This window comes from Macrotis lagotis, chromosome X (assembly GCF_037893015.1).
Source record: "Macrotis lagotis isolate mMagLag1 chromosome X, bilby.v1.9.chrom.fasta, whole genome shotgun sequence".
Classification (NCBI taxonomy): domain Eukaryota; kingdom Metazoa; phylum Chordata; class Mammalia; order Peramelemorphia; family Peramelidae; genus Macrotis; species Macrotis lagotis.
In genome coordinates this window covers 306,479,359-306,495,280 of record NC_133666.1, presented here as the reverse complement: position 1 = coordinate 306,495,280, position 15,922 = coordinate 306,479,359, and the positions used below count along the sequence as shown (strand labels likewise).

Below are 15,922 nucleotides of genomic sequence, written 5' to 3'. Positions count from 1 at the left end.
TTTAATTCTTATTTTTTAAGAATTAAAAAAATCTCATTTCTGGATCATGCTAAAGAGATAGTATTTGTTCAGTTAGTATCATCTATCAACTACACTGAGCAGTTTGACTAGAAACAATTTAGCACTGATCTTCCAAATTTGTAAAATGAGGTAGCTGTCCTTGGTACTCAGCATTTATAGAGTGAAATGTGAAAAGTGTTATCTCATCAGATCTATACAATAACTTTGGCAATAGGCACTATTATTATCTTGTTTTAAGTTGAAAAACAACAAACAAACTGAGATTGAGTGAATTTGCCCAGGTTCACAGAACTAGGTAAGTGTTTGAGCTAGGACTTGAATTCAGGTCTCCCAGACTCAAGGTTCAGAGATCTATCCACCATAACACCTTATAGTTGCCATACAATAATCTTGCAAGCTGAATACTGTGGCATTATTCTCACCATATTACAAAAGACATTAAGTTAAGTGACTTGTTAAGGTTCTCTCTAGTTCTAAGATTCAGTAGTTCCAGTTAATATCTTAAGTTACTAAAATGATGTCTCAGTTCATAATTAGAAGAGACTTCAAATGTCATCTGCTCCAGTGTAAGGAATTCCTTCCCTGACAGGTAGAAATCATGTTTCTGAATATTTTTAATGACATGGACAGCTCACTCATTGTATATAGCTCTAACTGTTATTAAATTATTCCTTATCTGCTTCCCTATAATTGCTACATAATCCTACCTCCTGAGGCATCTCAGAAAGACATTGTTATCAGTTCCCTAAATTTTCTCTTCTGTAAACCAAAGGTCCTTAATTCCTTTCTAGATCCTCAGCATTCTGCTTAACATTCTTAAAAATACTCCAGGTTGGCAATATTGTTCCAAGTGTATTGTTGTTCAGTCATTTTATCTGACTCTTCATGATCCTATTTAACGTTTTCTTGACAAAGATACTGAAGTGGTTTGACTTTTCCTTCTCCAGCTCATTTTATAGATGTAGAAACTGAGGCAAACAGGGTTACATGACTTGCTATAAATGTCTGAGGTCAAATTTGAACACAAATCTTCCTGATACTAGGTCTCATGCTCTATTTATTATACCACCAAGCAGAATTTGACAGAATTTTAGATTTTCATTAATATATCCTAATAAGATCTTTTTTTTTAAAAGAAGCCATATCATATCACTTATGATTAAAAACAGAATCTTAGGATAGATTTTGGGCAGGTCACAGCTAACAAGATCAAAGTCTAATAAAGCTTTCTATTGTTTCCAATTGTTATTTCCTTTTCTTTGTGTCCACAGATTCTGATTCAGGAATGCAGGTCACTGAAAAACTGGAATTTATTTTTCTAAGCCATACATCACAGTGACATTAAGGAAGATCAACCATATTGGTGATAGCTACTGAACTTGTTCTTCTTTGCCTGAAGAGGGGACAATCCCATAGATTCTGCTCTGTGGCTTTGGTGATTGAAATTCTAAAGTCACTTTTACTTAGATGTTGGTCAAATTCTGGTCACTTGAACCCTGACCAGGACTATCTACTGTTTGAGATGGTAGATGATAAAACAATCTTTATCCCATTATGCCCTGTAACATTTGGGAGAAATCCAGATGCTTGTCTTGAGATAATGGTTCTTACTTAATTACTGTAAGTAGGGTCATTCTGGAAAAGAAACTATTTCAGTGAGCACATGAGTAAATAATGCTCATTTTAATACTGTAAATTTGTAAATACCTGCAGAAAGACAATTGTTAAAAATAGTAATAAACTGTACTCAAAAACCCTCTGGATATGAATTTTTCAGGGTTATTTTGAAGTCATGAATCAGACTCACAGGATCACATGCAATTCAATTAAATTCAAATCAATTCAACAAAAAAATCATTAAGCTTTTACTGTAATGCAAGGAGCAGAAGCAGCATGGTCTGGTGAACTCAGTACTGACATCAAAGCCTAGAATAACTGGATATCAGTCCTGCCTGTGAAATATACTGGTTGTGTGGCTCTGGGTAGGTTGGCTAACCTCTTAGTGCTCCATTATTATTCATTCTTTTTAATTGTTTCTGACTCTTCATGACCTTATGTGGGGTTTTCTTGGCAAAGATACTGGAGTGGTTTGACATTTCCTTCTCCAGCTCATATTATAGATGAGGAAACTGAGGCAAACAGGGTTAAAGGGACTTATCCAGGGTCACAGAGGTAGTAAGTGTCTGAGGCTAGATTTGAACTCAGGAAGGCAAGTCTTCCTGTCTTCAGGCCTGGTATTCTAACTCAATACAATAGACAACTCTTTAAGACTCTGAGTAGCAAAAAAAGGTGGAAACTTGTTTTGGAAAAAGAAAGTATCCACATCTGGAAGTTCCCAATGCAAGTGAAATCACCAGTTCAGTTCCTATCCCTCTCCTGTACACAAGTAAATGTAATAGGTAGAAAGGGAGGCATAGATTAAAAATGAAGTCATTCTTGCTCTAGAAGAGCTTCTGAAAGAACCGATCTCATTAAAGATGAGTAAGTACAAGGAATTTTGAAGAAGGTGAGGACACTTCTAACTAGGGAAATCAAGGAAAGTTTTATGTAACACTTGGACTTGAGTTGAATCCTGCAGGAAGGGAAGGAGTTGGGCAAATATGAGGGAGGAGATGATATGTATAAATGCACATTACATTGATTATTAAGTTCAGAGACCATCAATTAGTCCAAAGCATGAGGGTGGTTCATGGGATAGCTTGTGGGACTTAGAGTCAGGAAGACCTGAATTCAAATTCTCCCTCAGTCCTTTAACAGCTGTGTGACCTTGAACAAATCATTTATCCTTAGCCTCAGTTTTCTCATCTGTAAAAAGGAGATAATACTAATACATATCCTCACTGGGTTGTAGTAAAGGACAACTGACTCATCATATATAAAACATTTACCAAACTTAAAGTGCTATTTAAATGCTAATTATTTTTATTATCAGCCATCATTTGGCTGAACAGTTAAATTCACAGAGGGGAGCAGTACAGGGGGAAAAAAACGCCCAAATATGGAAGGACTTAATGGAAGGTTTGTATTTTATACCAAAGGCAAAGGGAAGCCATTGGAAGCTTTTGAGCAAGAGAGCAACAAGGTCAGACTTGTGCCACAGGAAGACAATCACTTCACCTCTGCCAGTCTCAGTTGCAGAAACTATAAAATGAGGATAACTATACCTGCCTCTAAAGCCTATGCTGAGGATCAAATGAGATAATAGTGTCTAACACATAGTAAGTGCTATTTAAAGAGATAGATTGATAGATAATTACAGATAGTTATCTATTGATGGATACATATAGATAATAGATAAAACATACATATAGATTATAAATATATAGAAATACATATATAGATATATACATATAGATAGAAAGATATTGATACATAGATATATACAGATAAACATTATAGATTACATAGTTATAGAGATATTCATATAGATAAATAGATAGCTCTATATATTATAGATATATAGATATAAATATACATATAGATAGATCTATATGGATATAAATTTCACATACATATAGACATAGCTATATACATAAAGACAAACAGATATAGATTGTAAAGAGATGTAGACATATACACTTTGATAGATATATACTTGTTTCCTTCCTCTTCCTTAATTTTGGCCAATTTTGGCCAATATGAGGGAGTTGGCTTAGAGAGCGGAAAGACTGGAAGACCAGTTGGGATATTACAATATACTAGGAGAAAGAAGAGAAACTTGTGAGAACATAGCAAAGGAAATAGAAATGGAGATAGAATTAACAAGATTCAGCATCTGACTCAATATGGGGAGTAATGGAGAGACAAGATTGATGATAACAAAGAATAAAAGTGGGAGGATAGTGATACCAGCAGCAGAAATAGGAAGGTATGGAGGAGGGCTGGGTTGATGGAACAAGAGAGTGTTTCATTTTGGACATGTTGAGTTTCAGATATCTTTGGGTATCATCCATGTAGATGACAATGTGTGACTGGTGTTTAAGAGGAAGACTAGGGCTAGATATACAGATTTAGGAAGCCATCTTTGAAGAGATGATACTTGGGAATTTCCAGTAGAGAATGTAGAAAAAGAAGAGGACCCAGTTAGGGAATAGTCCAAACTGAGAGGTGGAAAATCTGGCCCCAGGGCTTAGATAACATGGTTGGGGAGGTGGGAAGAGGATGATAAAAGAACATGCAAACTAAACCAAGCAAAGTTGAAGGGATTGTCCATAAAGAGAGAGGAAGTGAGGGGCAAAAGTGTGGAATGCTCATTTTATTTAGTCATGGGTTAGGTTCTAAATAGGAAAAAAAAATTAAGTGAAAGTAAAAAGCTTGAAAAAGAGTCAAGGAGATAAGGACAAGTGAAGGCAATCTACATTAGCATTCAAAAGATTATTCTGACCTTGGCCAGAACAGTTTGCATGTTACACAGGGTTGAGAAATAACTGGGTGACAAGTAAGTAGAGGCATGGAAGGTAAACACAACTTTTTAGGGTTTTGGCAGTAGAAGAGACTAAGTATAGAGCAATAACTTGAAGGAATGGAGAAACAACGAAAGCTTTGGAAGAATGGGATAGATCAGAGCATGTTTTTAGGCATCACAGAAAAATTAAAAACTGAAGAGAGGAGAGGGAAAGAAGGTAGAAGGATGGAGAGAGGAAAGGAAAGAGAAAATCAACTATAGGTTATTCCCTTGGAGTAGAGAAAAGGGCATGAACTCATGGGCACACAAAGAGGGGATGACTTTAGTGGAGGGACTACTACTTTTTTTAGGGACAAGAGGAAAACAATAATTTTGAAGTTTTGAGAAGGGAAGAAGAAGGAGCTCATGGTTGATGGACGTTATCTACTTAGTAAAGCCAATAGGGAGAACAATTGTTGGGGTGGGGAAATCACTAGGCATCTGAGATAAGAGAAAATTTGGAACAGTTGCTGAGGAGAGTGGAACTGAAAGTCAATCGAAGGAGAATAAATTTTGCTGTGTAGCAATGAGGGCATAGTTGAGACTAGAATAATATGATTTTGGATTAAACACAGATGACTATGAGAGTGTGACCTTTCTTCCATGGTATTTAAAAATGTGGAGCATGGGCAAAGAAAGAGGTGGGAGTGAGGACTGGAAGGACATTAATGGTGATAGGATGAAGGGGACAAGGGAATCAAGGTTAGAGAAAAGTATATGATTAAACTGCCTTTCTAAAAAGTTTAGTGAAGAGAAGAAAGTGAGGCCAGAGCATCTATGACTGACAGTAAAAAGGGTGGGTAAAGGGAATACAAAGGTCATGGTGAAGATGAGGAATTAGCTTAGGAGCAATGAGGCAGAAGAAGAGATGAAAAGAAAGAGGGATGACAGGGAAGAATTTCTGAGTTCAAAATGCAGATGTCATGTTATGGATGAGATTTAAGGTATAATCATCTGCATGAATGACTACAATAGAGGAAAACTATATAGAGTATGGAAGTTGATGAGGGTGTTTGAGCAGATATCAATATGTATATTAAAATTCCTCAGTTTCACAAGTTGTAGTGAAGAGAAAGACTAAGGCACATACTAAGGTCCATGTGAAAGAAAAGAGAATGACCTGAAGGTAAGCAAAGATTCAGGAAGGCATAATGGGAAGGGTAGAACAGATCCAGCTTTGCATTTGCAGTAAGAATATCTGTTAATATTAATCAAAACATCTCATCTACCTGGAGACTCCTAGTCTCTTAACCTAGGGTCCACAGACCTCAGAGAGGGGGTCTGTGAACTTGCTTAAAATTTTTTTTTGGCAATTAATTGATTTTCTTTGTAATCCTGTGTGTTTAATTTTATGCATTTAAAAACATCATTCTGAGAAAAGATCGATTAAGCTTTATAGGACTATCAAAGGGGCCTATAATACGAAAAAATTAAGAACTCCTGATCTAAGGCTACACAGTTGAAAATATCTATATAATTAGTAATTTGTGGTTATTTTTAACAGTCAAGTAACATTAACCATAAAGCCCACAAATAGATACCCTCTGTTCCTTCCCTCCTCTACCCGCTAATAACAACAAAAAAAAGCTGAATGATTCAGACATTTGCCTCTGCTTATACTGTAGGAAACTGGCCTGCAGCATCTATTCACATTATTCCTGTCCCCTATACTTCAATCAGTACTCACTTAGATCTCCTAGGGCAGTGTCTAAAAAGGTAGGTAATCTCACTCCTGGGAAAGCACCTTCTTTTTGTTTTGTTCCCCATATGTGTCTGTCAGACTGGTGATTAGGAGAACCCTCTCCTCTCTCCAGGAGGATCAGTCCCAAAACAAGTATTTCCTCCTCCTCCTCAACCCCTAGGCAGGGAGCCACACAGTCAAGCCAAGAAATTCGGGGGGGGGGGCGGAGAGACAGGTTGAAGTATAGAGAAGATTTCCCATCCACTGTTTCTTGGTTACAGAGGGATCTGCCATACAAAGTTCCCTTCAGAGCTAGGTTGTGGGGGTTGATCCTGACTAATGAGCTCTCTCCTTTGCCTGGGGTGGCCTTATGAAGAGTTTGCTTCTCCCTTTCTTTCAACACAAAACAGTAACAGGGCACAAACCATCAAGTGCAAGACTCTTCGTTACCGATCAAAAGGAAAAAAGTCAAGGGGTCTGGGAAGATCTTGCTCTAGGGAAAGAGTACAAAGCAATGGAAAAATTTAGTAGAAAAGGAACAGACACCCAGAATCATCCTCTCTTATCCAGTTGTCTTGATAGGAACCACAGAGCTGGGTGGAGAACCTAGGGATGGTGATGTTCAGTCAGTGACCCCAACTTTACCCTTTCTAAGACTGGAAGGCATATGCAGTACTCCTTTAATTAGTCATGGCAGGTGACTGCCTTACTTATTTTTTTTTTTTTAGGTTTTTGCAAGGCAAACGGGGTTAAGTGGCTTGCCCAAGGCCACACAGCTAGGTAATTATTAAGTGTCTGAGACCGGATTTGAACCCAGGTACTCCTGACTCCAGGGCCGGTGCTTTATCCACTACGCCACCTAGCTGCCCCTCTGCCTTACTTATTAAAGAGCTTCGGGGTCAAAAATCTCTTGCCTCCCTCTATCTTCCATAGCTTGTTCCAAGGCTTAATGTTTGATTGTTCAGCAAATTATTCTTTATGTTTAACTTGAGTCCCTCTGATTACAGTACAAGTTGTTGGATCACCCTAAGACAAATGTGTGATTCTTCCTTATAGGATTTGAAGGAGAAGGAAAGTAAAGCCCCAAGAGGAGAAGAGGGTAGGTAGAAGTGTAGTAACAGAAGTATGATTCAAACAGCTCTCTGACACCCAAATCAATAACTGTTCTTCTTCCTCCCCATGCTTATCCATTTATTAATAAAGGTATAATTTATTCTGGGAGGCATACTAGTATTTACATGCCTTTATCTGAACAAGGGTCTTCTGGAAGCATATTGATTTATCCCAAAGTGGTTGTCAGAGAGGGAATTTCATGCATATGGCAGGCAAGAAGGGTGTCAGTTTGGGCAGCAAGGAGGCCTGAAGTGGCCTTCAAATCATACTGGGTTGACAGACACCTGCATATTACAATAATGCTAGCATTCATAGATTGCTTTAAGGTTTACAAAATGCTTTTACAAATATTATCTCATTTGATCCTCACATTAACTCTGGGAGGTAGGTATCATTATTATCTCATTTTATTAATGGAGAAATTGAGGCTAAAAGAGGTTTAATGATCTGTCTAGAGTCATATATCTCTTAAGTTTTTGAGGTCAGATTTGAGCTCTGGGCTTCTTGACTCTAGGTCCAAAGCTATATCCATTGTACTACCCAACTGGCCCTTTTGGGAAGTCTCCTGAATGACTGTTCTCCTCTCTTCTTCCCCATCACTATTCACTAGGAAGTACCAAGGATACTTTATCAGAACTGTGGCTAGAGGATGCTGATGCTGCACTGTGGACAATGTGGGATCTTATTGGAGATCTGCCTGGAATTGGGAGCATGAAGTTATTTTTAAGTTATGTTTGAAGGCTTGAAAAGAGAAGAAAAGAAAGAGGGCAACAGGAATGAAAGCAAGCAATGGGAGAGGAGACCTGAGTCCTGGTTGATAAGGTAATAAGAGGACTACTCTTTCAACCAAGTAAATTGACATCTCATGTAAGATCCATGTCTATGAGAGAGTTTCAGTACAGAAATGCAGGTAGTCATAGGACTATGTTGCTTCACAGCTGAAAGGGACCATAACCATCTAGCCTAGTCTAAGCCTCTCATTTTACAGAGGAGGAAACTGAGATCCCATGAATTTAAATAATGACAAAAGTCACATAATTTGTGACACGACAGAGCCTGGATTTTCCTAGGTCTCATAATATATTTCATGTCTTAAATATGCTAAAAGTCTAATTTTTCCCAATTATGAACACTCCTGAGCTTCATTAACTCTGCTTGAACTACAACTAGGTGAGGCTGTTTGGGAAGTAATTGGTATGGGTCATCTCAGAGATGACAGAAGGCAGCAACCTGGAACAATTAGTTCTTGGAATCTATGTAGTGGCCTTGAATTGTGATCGAAGTAAAGATTAGCAGGATTTTAATGGTTATTGGATAAAGAGGGCAAGGAAGTATATATTAGACTATATAATAGAACTGACTGACTGCAAGTCAAGATTGTGAAGAGAAGAGAGATCAGAAAAGCAATGATAGGCTTGGAGTATTAGAGTAGAGGTATTGACAAGTTCAAAGTGAAGATAAAAAAATGTGTTAGGAGTATTAAGATAGTGGGAAGGCTTAATTCACTTTGGTCCTAATTATGGGAAATAAATATCTCTGTAACTAGATATTTTGAGAAATAAAGTGAAGACAAAAATCAAATGAAGTTCTACTTCAAGATATAGACCTTAATACCCTAAGGGCTGAAAATGGCTTCCAAAAGGATTAAGGGATTATTGAAGGCAATGGTAGGGAACTTCTGGACCATGTTATTCATCAAGGCAACCTCAGGGGGAGCCCTAGAAATTCAATAAATCTGGTAGCTTTTTAGGAGTGAATAAATTAAATGTGTGTCTAAGGGAGCAGCTAGGTGGCACAGTGGATAGAGCACTGGAGTCAGGAGTACCTGAGTTCAAATCCGGCCTCAGACACTTAATAATTACCTAGCTGTGTGGCCTTGGGCAAGCCACTTAACTCCATTTGCCTTGCAAAAACCAAAAACAAACAAACAAACAAATAAATAAATGTGTGTCCAAATTTAATCCTCAAATGATGTTAGAAATATCCAAATGCACTTGGCAGGAAAAAAAAAAAAAGATTCTCCCAACCTAAGGGATAGCCAGACCATTTCTATAAATGTAACCAAGATACTGAGAGAATGTACCTAAGCTTTGAGGTTCATGTCAAGGAATCTCTCTGTCAATGATAAAACCAGGACCCGTTTTCAATTCACTTAAACCAAAACGTTCTGACTGTGAACAGGGGATGATCAGTGTGATTATTCTGATAAAGGCTCCCCAAGAGTAGAATCACAACCCCACTTGTATTTCATGGTTTTGCCAGGATCTTATTTGGAAGCCGGAGAATGCAGACAGTCTGAACATCTTTATCATCCTAAATGCTACTTAGCAAAGTAAAGCAGGAAATTCCCATAATCAACATAAATAGAGGGAGAAGTAAAGAGGTAGTGGCTTCTCCATTCTCCCAATAGTCAGGAAAGTTTCTACCTGTTTTACCCTACCTTTGTCAATTCATCTTTCTCCTGGGTATGGATGTCTTGGAGGATCTTCTTCTCTGAGTGGGCTTTTTGTAGCTCTGCCCTGAGGCTCTCGATCTCCTCCTGGAGGCTCAGCCTATGACTGTCGTCCCCACCCTGGCTCTGCTGGTATTTTATCAGCTCCTTCTTCAGCTTCTCCACTTCCATGTTGTGGGCAGAGGTCACTGTGGAGAGCTGCTCTGTCAAGCTCCTGAATTCTTTGTTCTGCAGAGAACAACAGCTCCCCTTCTCCAGCCCCTCCCCAACAAATGGGGGAAGGAGAGAGAAGGAGAGAGAAAGGGAGGGGTTACTTTGGCCAGGCAAGACCATGAAGGTTAAGAGAGGAGAAACATCATAGGCAGAATAACACTTCAATGTTATGACATGCTTGATAGGTTTCTCAATGTTTCACTCATAAAACTCTAGGAATAAAAATACAAAAGAAACAAACAGATCAATAACAGTATCTCTAAGACAGTCTGAGATGTTTATGAGATGTCTCCTGAGCAGAAAACTGGCTGATAGCTGTTGTTTAGGGATGGCAGCTAGCTGACTCCAAAACCAAGCTAAAGCATGCTAAGGAGACTTCAAGAAAAAAGACACTATCCTGGGCTTGTTCTCTCCCTAGCCCTTTGCTGTTCAAGTTGTTCTGCTTTTCCCGATGCCCCCCCCCTGGGAATCAGCTGGCACAAAGGGCTGCAACATAATCGCTGACTCCCAGACAAAGGACCCCTTCAGGCACAGTCCCCTTCTCCCCCTCCTCTTGCCCACACCACTGCCACCACAGAGCCCTTCTGACTGGCCTAGGGACTCATTCCTACTACCTGTTCCTAATTACTCATCCTCTCAGGCCCTCTCTGATTCTATTACTCTTTCCCTTCACCCAAGGGGTTCAAGATATCACAGGCCAGTCAATCATATTGTCAATCAATCTATCAACTAATGTTTGTCTATTGTTTTCAAAAAAAGACCTCAACATGAATTGGATTTAAGTGAGGAGGTGCTGTGCTAAGTCACCAGGCTCACTTTCTCCTCCAGAACCATCTGGGTCCAGTGGCAGATAAGAATCAGTATGACTGGAGATGGCCCTGGATTTGAGGCAATCAGGGTTAAATGACTTGCCCAAGGTCACACAGCTAGCAAGAGTCAAGTGTCTGAGGCTAGATTCGATCCTGTCCTCCTGACTCCAGGGTCAGTGCTCTATCCACTGAACCACCAACTGATTTATCTTTTCAGCACCTTCTGTATTTTTGGTATGGTGCTACATGCTGAGGTGAGGAAGAAGCTACAGAAGTAACAAATCCTGATCTCAGTCTAGTTTAAGTTGTGAAGGACAGACTAAAATGCTGGTCATGGTCAACTGAATTAGGTAGCTAGAAGTACTCTGAGAAGCTTGTGCTTAGCTTTTCAATATTATCTTCACAGAAATATATGCAACAAACATGCACATGTGATAATGTTAACAAACAAAACTGGCACACAGATCACCCAAGAACAGATTTTGGGGAGACCCAAAATGAGAAAAGCCAACCAGACCAACAACTCTGTCCTACAGTGAAAGTCAGGCAAGATTTGGTGCTGGCAACTAGTGCTAATACAACAGCACAAGAAAAATATCCCAGTTCTCTGATAACTGGTAACGAATTAAGCTTTAAATTCTCTATTATTTTTTTTCCAGTAACCAGTCAGGATATAAAACTCTCACCACAATGATAACCTCCAGATGACTACTCAACATTCCCACACATTCTGTCTTCTCTGAATGTCAACCTTGCTCTCAGGAATCATAAATAATAATAATAATAATAATGATAATAATAATATGAAAATTCCATTACATTATACCCACTTTACAACGTAATCTTTTGTGACTTAATCCCAATATTAACCAGGGTCATTTCTGCAGGAGGTTTTTGGGAAAGAAATATTGGTGATATTGCAGTGTCCACCAATTCACTTTTCCTTTTTCTTTTTTCTTCCTGTTGTTATTCATCTTTCATTCTCTAAGAGGACTAGTGTTATCATGAGGATGAATTAGATTTAAGTGAGGTAGAGCTGCACAGTCATCAACCTCACTATCTTCCAGTCAAGGAAATCCAGCAGTCTGGGATGCATCAGATGACCTTGGTGCTTCCAAATTAAGATCTTTCCCAGGTCTCTATTCCAAACTGGAGGGAAGGCAACTCAACCTGGCTTACCAGCCAAGGATGACTGAGTCAGAAGATCACCTATAGTGTCCTCTCAAGGTCAATAGTATTGGAAAGAATGTATCATGTGGGATCATGTACTGGGTGATTCCTGCAGTGATTTCTCATTCATGTCTATAGCAGGTACTGAATAATTAAGGTAAGGTAAGAAAAGTGGGTATCGGGGCTAAGTACAAAGGAGATGGAGAAAAACAGGCTGGAAAGGCTATCTAATCCAGTCATCTCATTTCACAAATGTGGAACTCAATTTTCTGGGGAATTCAAATGACTGGCCCAAGGTCACACAAGTAACAAGCACCTGAAGCAAGATTTGAAACCAGGCCAGTTTGATAAGCCTTGGGGACTGGACTTCCTGGAACCAGATGGGAATTTCATGAACAAAGTAATTCTTGGAAAAATGAAAAGATCACTCTTATGGAGCCTGTATCTAGAGATCAAAACTACAATGTATGAGGTAAGGGGTATAGGCATTGCTACCCTCCCACCCCTCATTTTTATAGTGAGCAATTTAGATATGATGGGTGCTACCTAACTAGAAAATCCAAAGTGATTATTAAAGATGTTATTTGAGTTTTACAATTCCCCCCCCCAATCTTACTTCTCTCCCCCCAACCCCCCCCCACGGAAAGCAATCTGTCAGGCTTTAATTTGTTTCCATGCTGTACCTTGATCCAAATTGAGTGTGATGAGAGAGAAATCATATCCTTAAAGAAAAGACAAGAAGTCTAAGAGGTAACAAGATCAAACAATAAGATATCTGTTTTTTTTCCTAAATTAAAGGGAATAGTCCTTGAATTTTGTTTAAACTCCACATGTCCTTATCTGGATACAGATGGCACTCTCCTTTGCAGTCAGCCCAAAACTGTTTCTGATTGTTGCACTGATGGAATGAGCAAGTCCTACAAGGTTGATCATCGCCCCCATGTTGCTGATAGGGTGTACAGTGTTTTTCTGGTTCTGCTCATCTCATTCAGCATCAGTTCATGCAAATCACTCCAGGCTGCCCTGAAATCCCATCCCTCCTGGTTTCTAATAGAACAATAGTGTTCCATGACATACATAGACCACAATTTGCTAAGCCATTCCCCAAATGAAGGACATTTACTTGATTTCCAATTCGTTGCCACCACAAACAGGGCTGCTATAAATATTTTTGGACAAGTGATGTTTTTACCCTTTTTCATCATCTCTTCAGGATATAGACCCAGTAGTGGTATTGCTGGTTCAAAGGGTATGCACATTTTTGTTGCCCTTTGGGTGCAGTTCCAAATAGCTCTCCATAAAGGTTGGATGAGTTCACAGCTCCACCAACAGTGTAATAGTGTCCTAGATTTCCCACAACCCTTCCAACAATGATCATTATCTTTTTTGGTCATATTGGTCAATATGAGAGGTGTGAGGTGGTACCTCAGAGAAGCTTTAATTTGCATTTCTCTAATAATTAATGATTTAGAGCAATTTTTCATATGGCTATGGATTGCTTTGATCTCCTCATCTGTAAATTGCCTTTGCATATCCTTTGACCATTTGTCAATTGGGGAATGGCTTTTTGTTTTAAAAATATGACTCAGTTCTCTGTATATTTTAGAAATGAGTCCTTTGTCAGAATCATTAGTTGTAAAGATTGTTTCCCAATTTACTACATTTCTTTTGATCTTGGTTACAGTGGTTTTATCTGTGCAAAAGCTTTTTAATTTAATGTAATCAAAATCATTTAATTGGTTTTTGGTGTTCTCCAACTCTTCCTTACTCATAAACTGCTCCCCTTTCCATAGATCTGACAGGTAAACTATTTGTTTATAGTATTGTTTTTTATGTCTAAGTCCTGTAACCACTTGGTTCTTATCTTGGTAAAGGGTGTGAGGTGTTGGTTTAATCTAAGTTTCTTCCATACTAACTTCCAATTATCCCAGCAGTTTTATCAAAGAGGGAGTTTTTATCCCAATAGCTGGACTCTTTGGGTTTATCAAACAGCAGATTACTATAATCATCTGCTGCTTTTACCCCTAGTCTATTCCACTGGTCCACCACTGTATTTCTTAGCCAATACCAAACAGTTTTGACGACTGATGCTTTATAATGTAATTTTAGATCAGGTAGGGCTAAGCCACCTTCTTTTGCACTTTTTTCATTAAGCTCCTGGAAATTCTTGACTTTTTATTTCTCCATATGAATTTACTTACATTTTTTTCTAACTCATTAAAGTAATTTTTTGGAATTTTGATTGGTAGGGCACTAAACAGATAATTTAGTTTTGGTAGAATTGTCATTTTTATTATATTAGCTCTACCTATACATGAGCAGTTGATATTTTCCCAGTTATTTAAATCTGATTTAATTTGTGTGAGAAGTGTTTTATAATTGTTTTCGAAAAGATTCTGAGTCTGCCTTGGCAAATAGAATCCCAAGTATTTTATATTGTCTGAGGTTACTTTGTTGTTCTTGGGGTTTTTTTAGGTTTTTGCTAGGCAATGAGGTTAAGTGGCTTACCCAAGGCCACCTAGCTAGGTAATTATTAAGTGAGACTGGATTTGAACCCAGGTACTCCTGACTCCAGGGCCAGTGCTTTATCCACTGCACCACCTAGCTGCCCCTTGTCTGAGGTTACTTTGAATGGCATTTCTCTTTCTAGCTCTTCCTGCTGTATCTTGCTAGACATATATAGAAAATTTGAGGATTTATGAGGGTTTATTTTATAACCTGCAACTTTGCTAAAATTGCTCATGTTTCCAGTAGTTTTTTGGATGATTTCTTGGGATTCTTTAGGTAGACCATGATGTCATCTGCAAAGAGTGAGAGTTATGTCCCTTCTTTCTCAATTCTAGTTCCTTCAATTTCTTTTTCTTCTCTAATTGCTGAAGCTAACATTTCTAATACAGTATTGAATAGTAGTGGTGATAATGGGCACCCTTGTTTAACCCCTGATCTTATTGGGAATGCCTCTAGCCTCTCTCCCCATTGAATATAATGCTTGTTGATGGTTTCAGATAGATACTGCTAATTATTCTAAGGAACAGTCCATTTATTCCTACACTCTTTAGTGTTTTTAGTAGAAATGGATGCTGTATTTTGTCTAAAGCTTTTTCAGCATCTATTGATATGATCATATAATTTCTGACAGGTTTGCTGTTGATATAATTGAGTATACTAACAGTTTTCCTAATATTGAACCAACCCTGCATTCCTGGAATAAATCCTACTTGATCATAATGTATTATCCTAGTGATAACTTGTAATCGTTTTGCTAAGATTTTATTTAAGACTTTTGCATCTATATTCATCAGGGAGATAGGTCTATAATTTTCTTTCTCTGTTTTAACTCTTCCTGGTTTAGGTAACAGCACCATATTGGTTTCATAGAAAGAGTTAGGCAGAGTTCCATCTTTCCCTATTTTTCCAAAGAGTTTATATAGAATCGGAACCATTTGTTCCTTAAATGTTTGGTAGAATTCGCTTGTGAATCCATCAGGCCCTGGAGATTTTTTCTTAGGAAGTTCAATGATGGCTTGTTGAATTTCTTTTTCTGAGATAAGGTTGTTTAGGTATTTAATATCCTCTTCATTTAACCTGGGCAACTTACATTTTTGTAAATATTCATCCATTTCACTTAGATTATCAAATTTATTGGCATAGAGTTGGGCAAAATAATTTTGAATTATTACTTTAATTTCCTCCTCATTGGTGGTGAGTTCACCTTTTTCATTTATGATACTAGCAATTTGGTTTTCTTCTTTCTTTTTTTTAATCAAATTGACCAGAGGTTTATCAATTTTATTGGTTTTTTTCATAATACCAACTTTTGGTTTTATTTATTAATTCAATAGCTTTTTTGCTTTCGATTTTATTGATTTCTCCTTTAATTTTTAGAATTTCTAATTTGGCATTTAATTGGGGATTTTTGATTTGTTCTTTCTTTAATTTTTTTAGTTGCATGTTTAGTTAATTGATTTCCTCTTTCTCCAATTCATTCATGGGAGCATTTAAAGCTATAATATATCCCA

At 38.0% G+C, this 15,922-nt stretch overlaps 1 protein-coding gene across 3 annotated transcripts in view; it reads right to left on the bottom strand.

Annotated features, from left to right (window-relative positions):
• Positions 1 to 15,922, bottom strand: part of MYO5B (myosin VB) — a 565,377-nt gene that overhangs the window by 79,951 nt on the left and 469,504 nt on the right. For all 3 annotated transcript variants that reach the window (XM_074208686.1, XM_074208684.1, XM_074208685.1), the window contains exon 22: positions 9,700 to 9,939. In XM_074208686.1, coding sequence (XP_074064787.1) covers positions 9,700 to 9,939 — 240 coding nt within the window. The remainder of the gene's footprint in view (positions 1 to 9,699; positions 9,940 to 15,922) is intronic.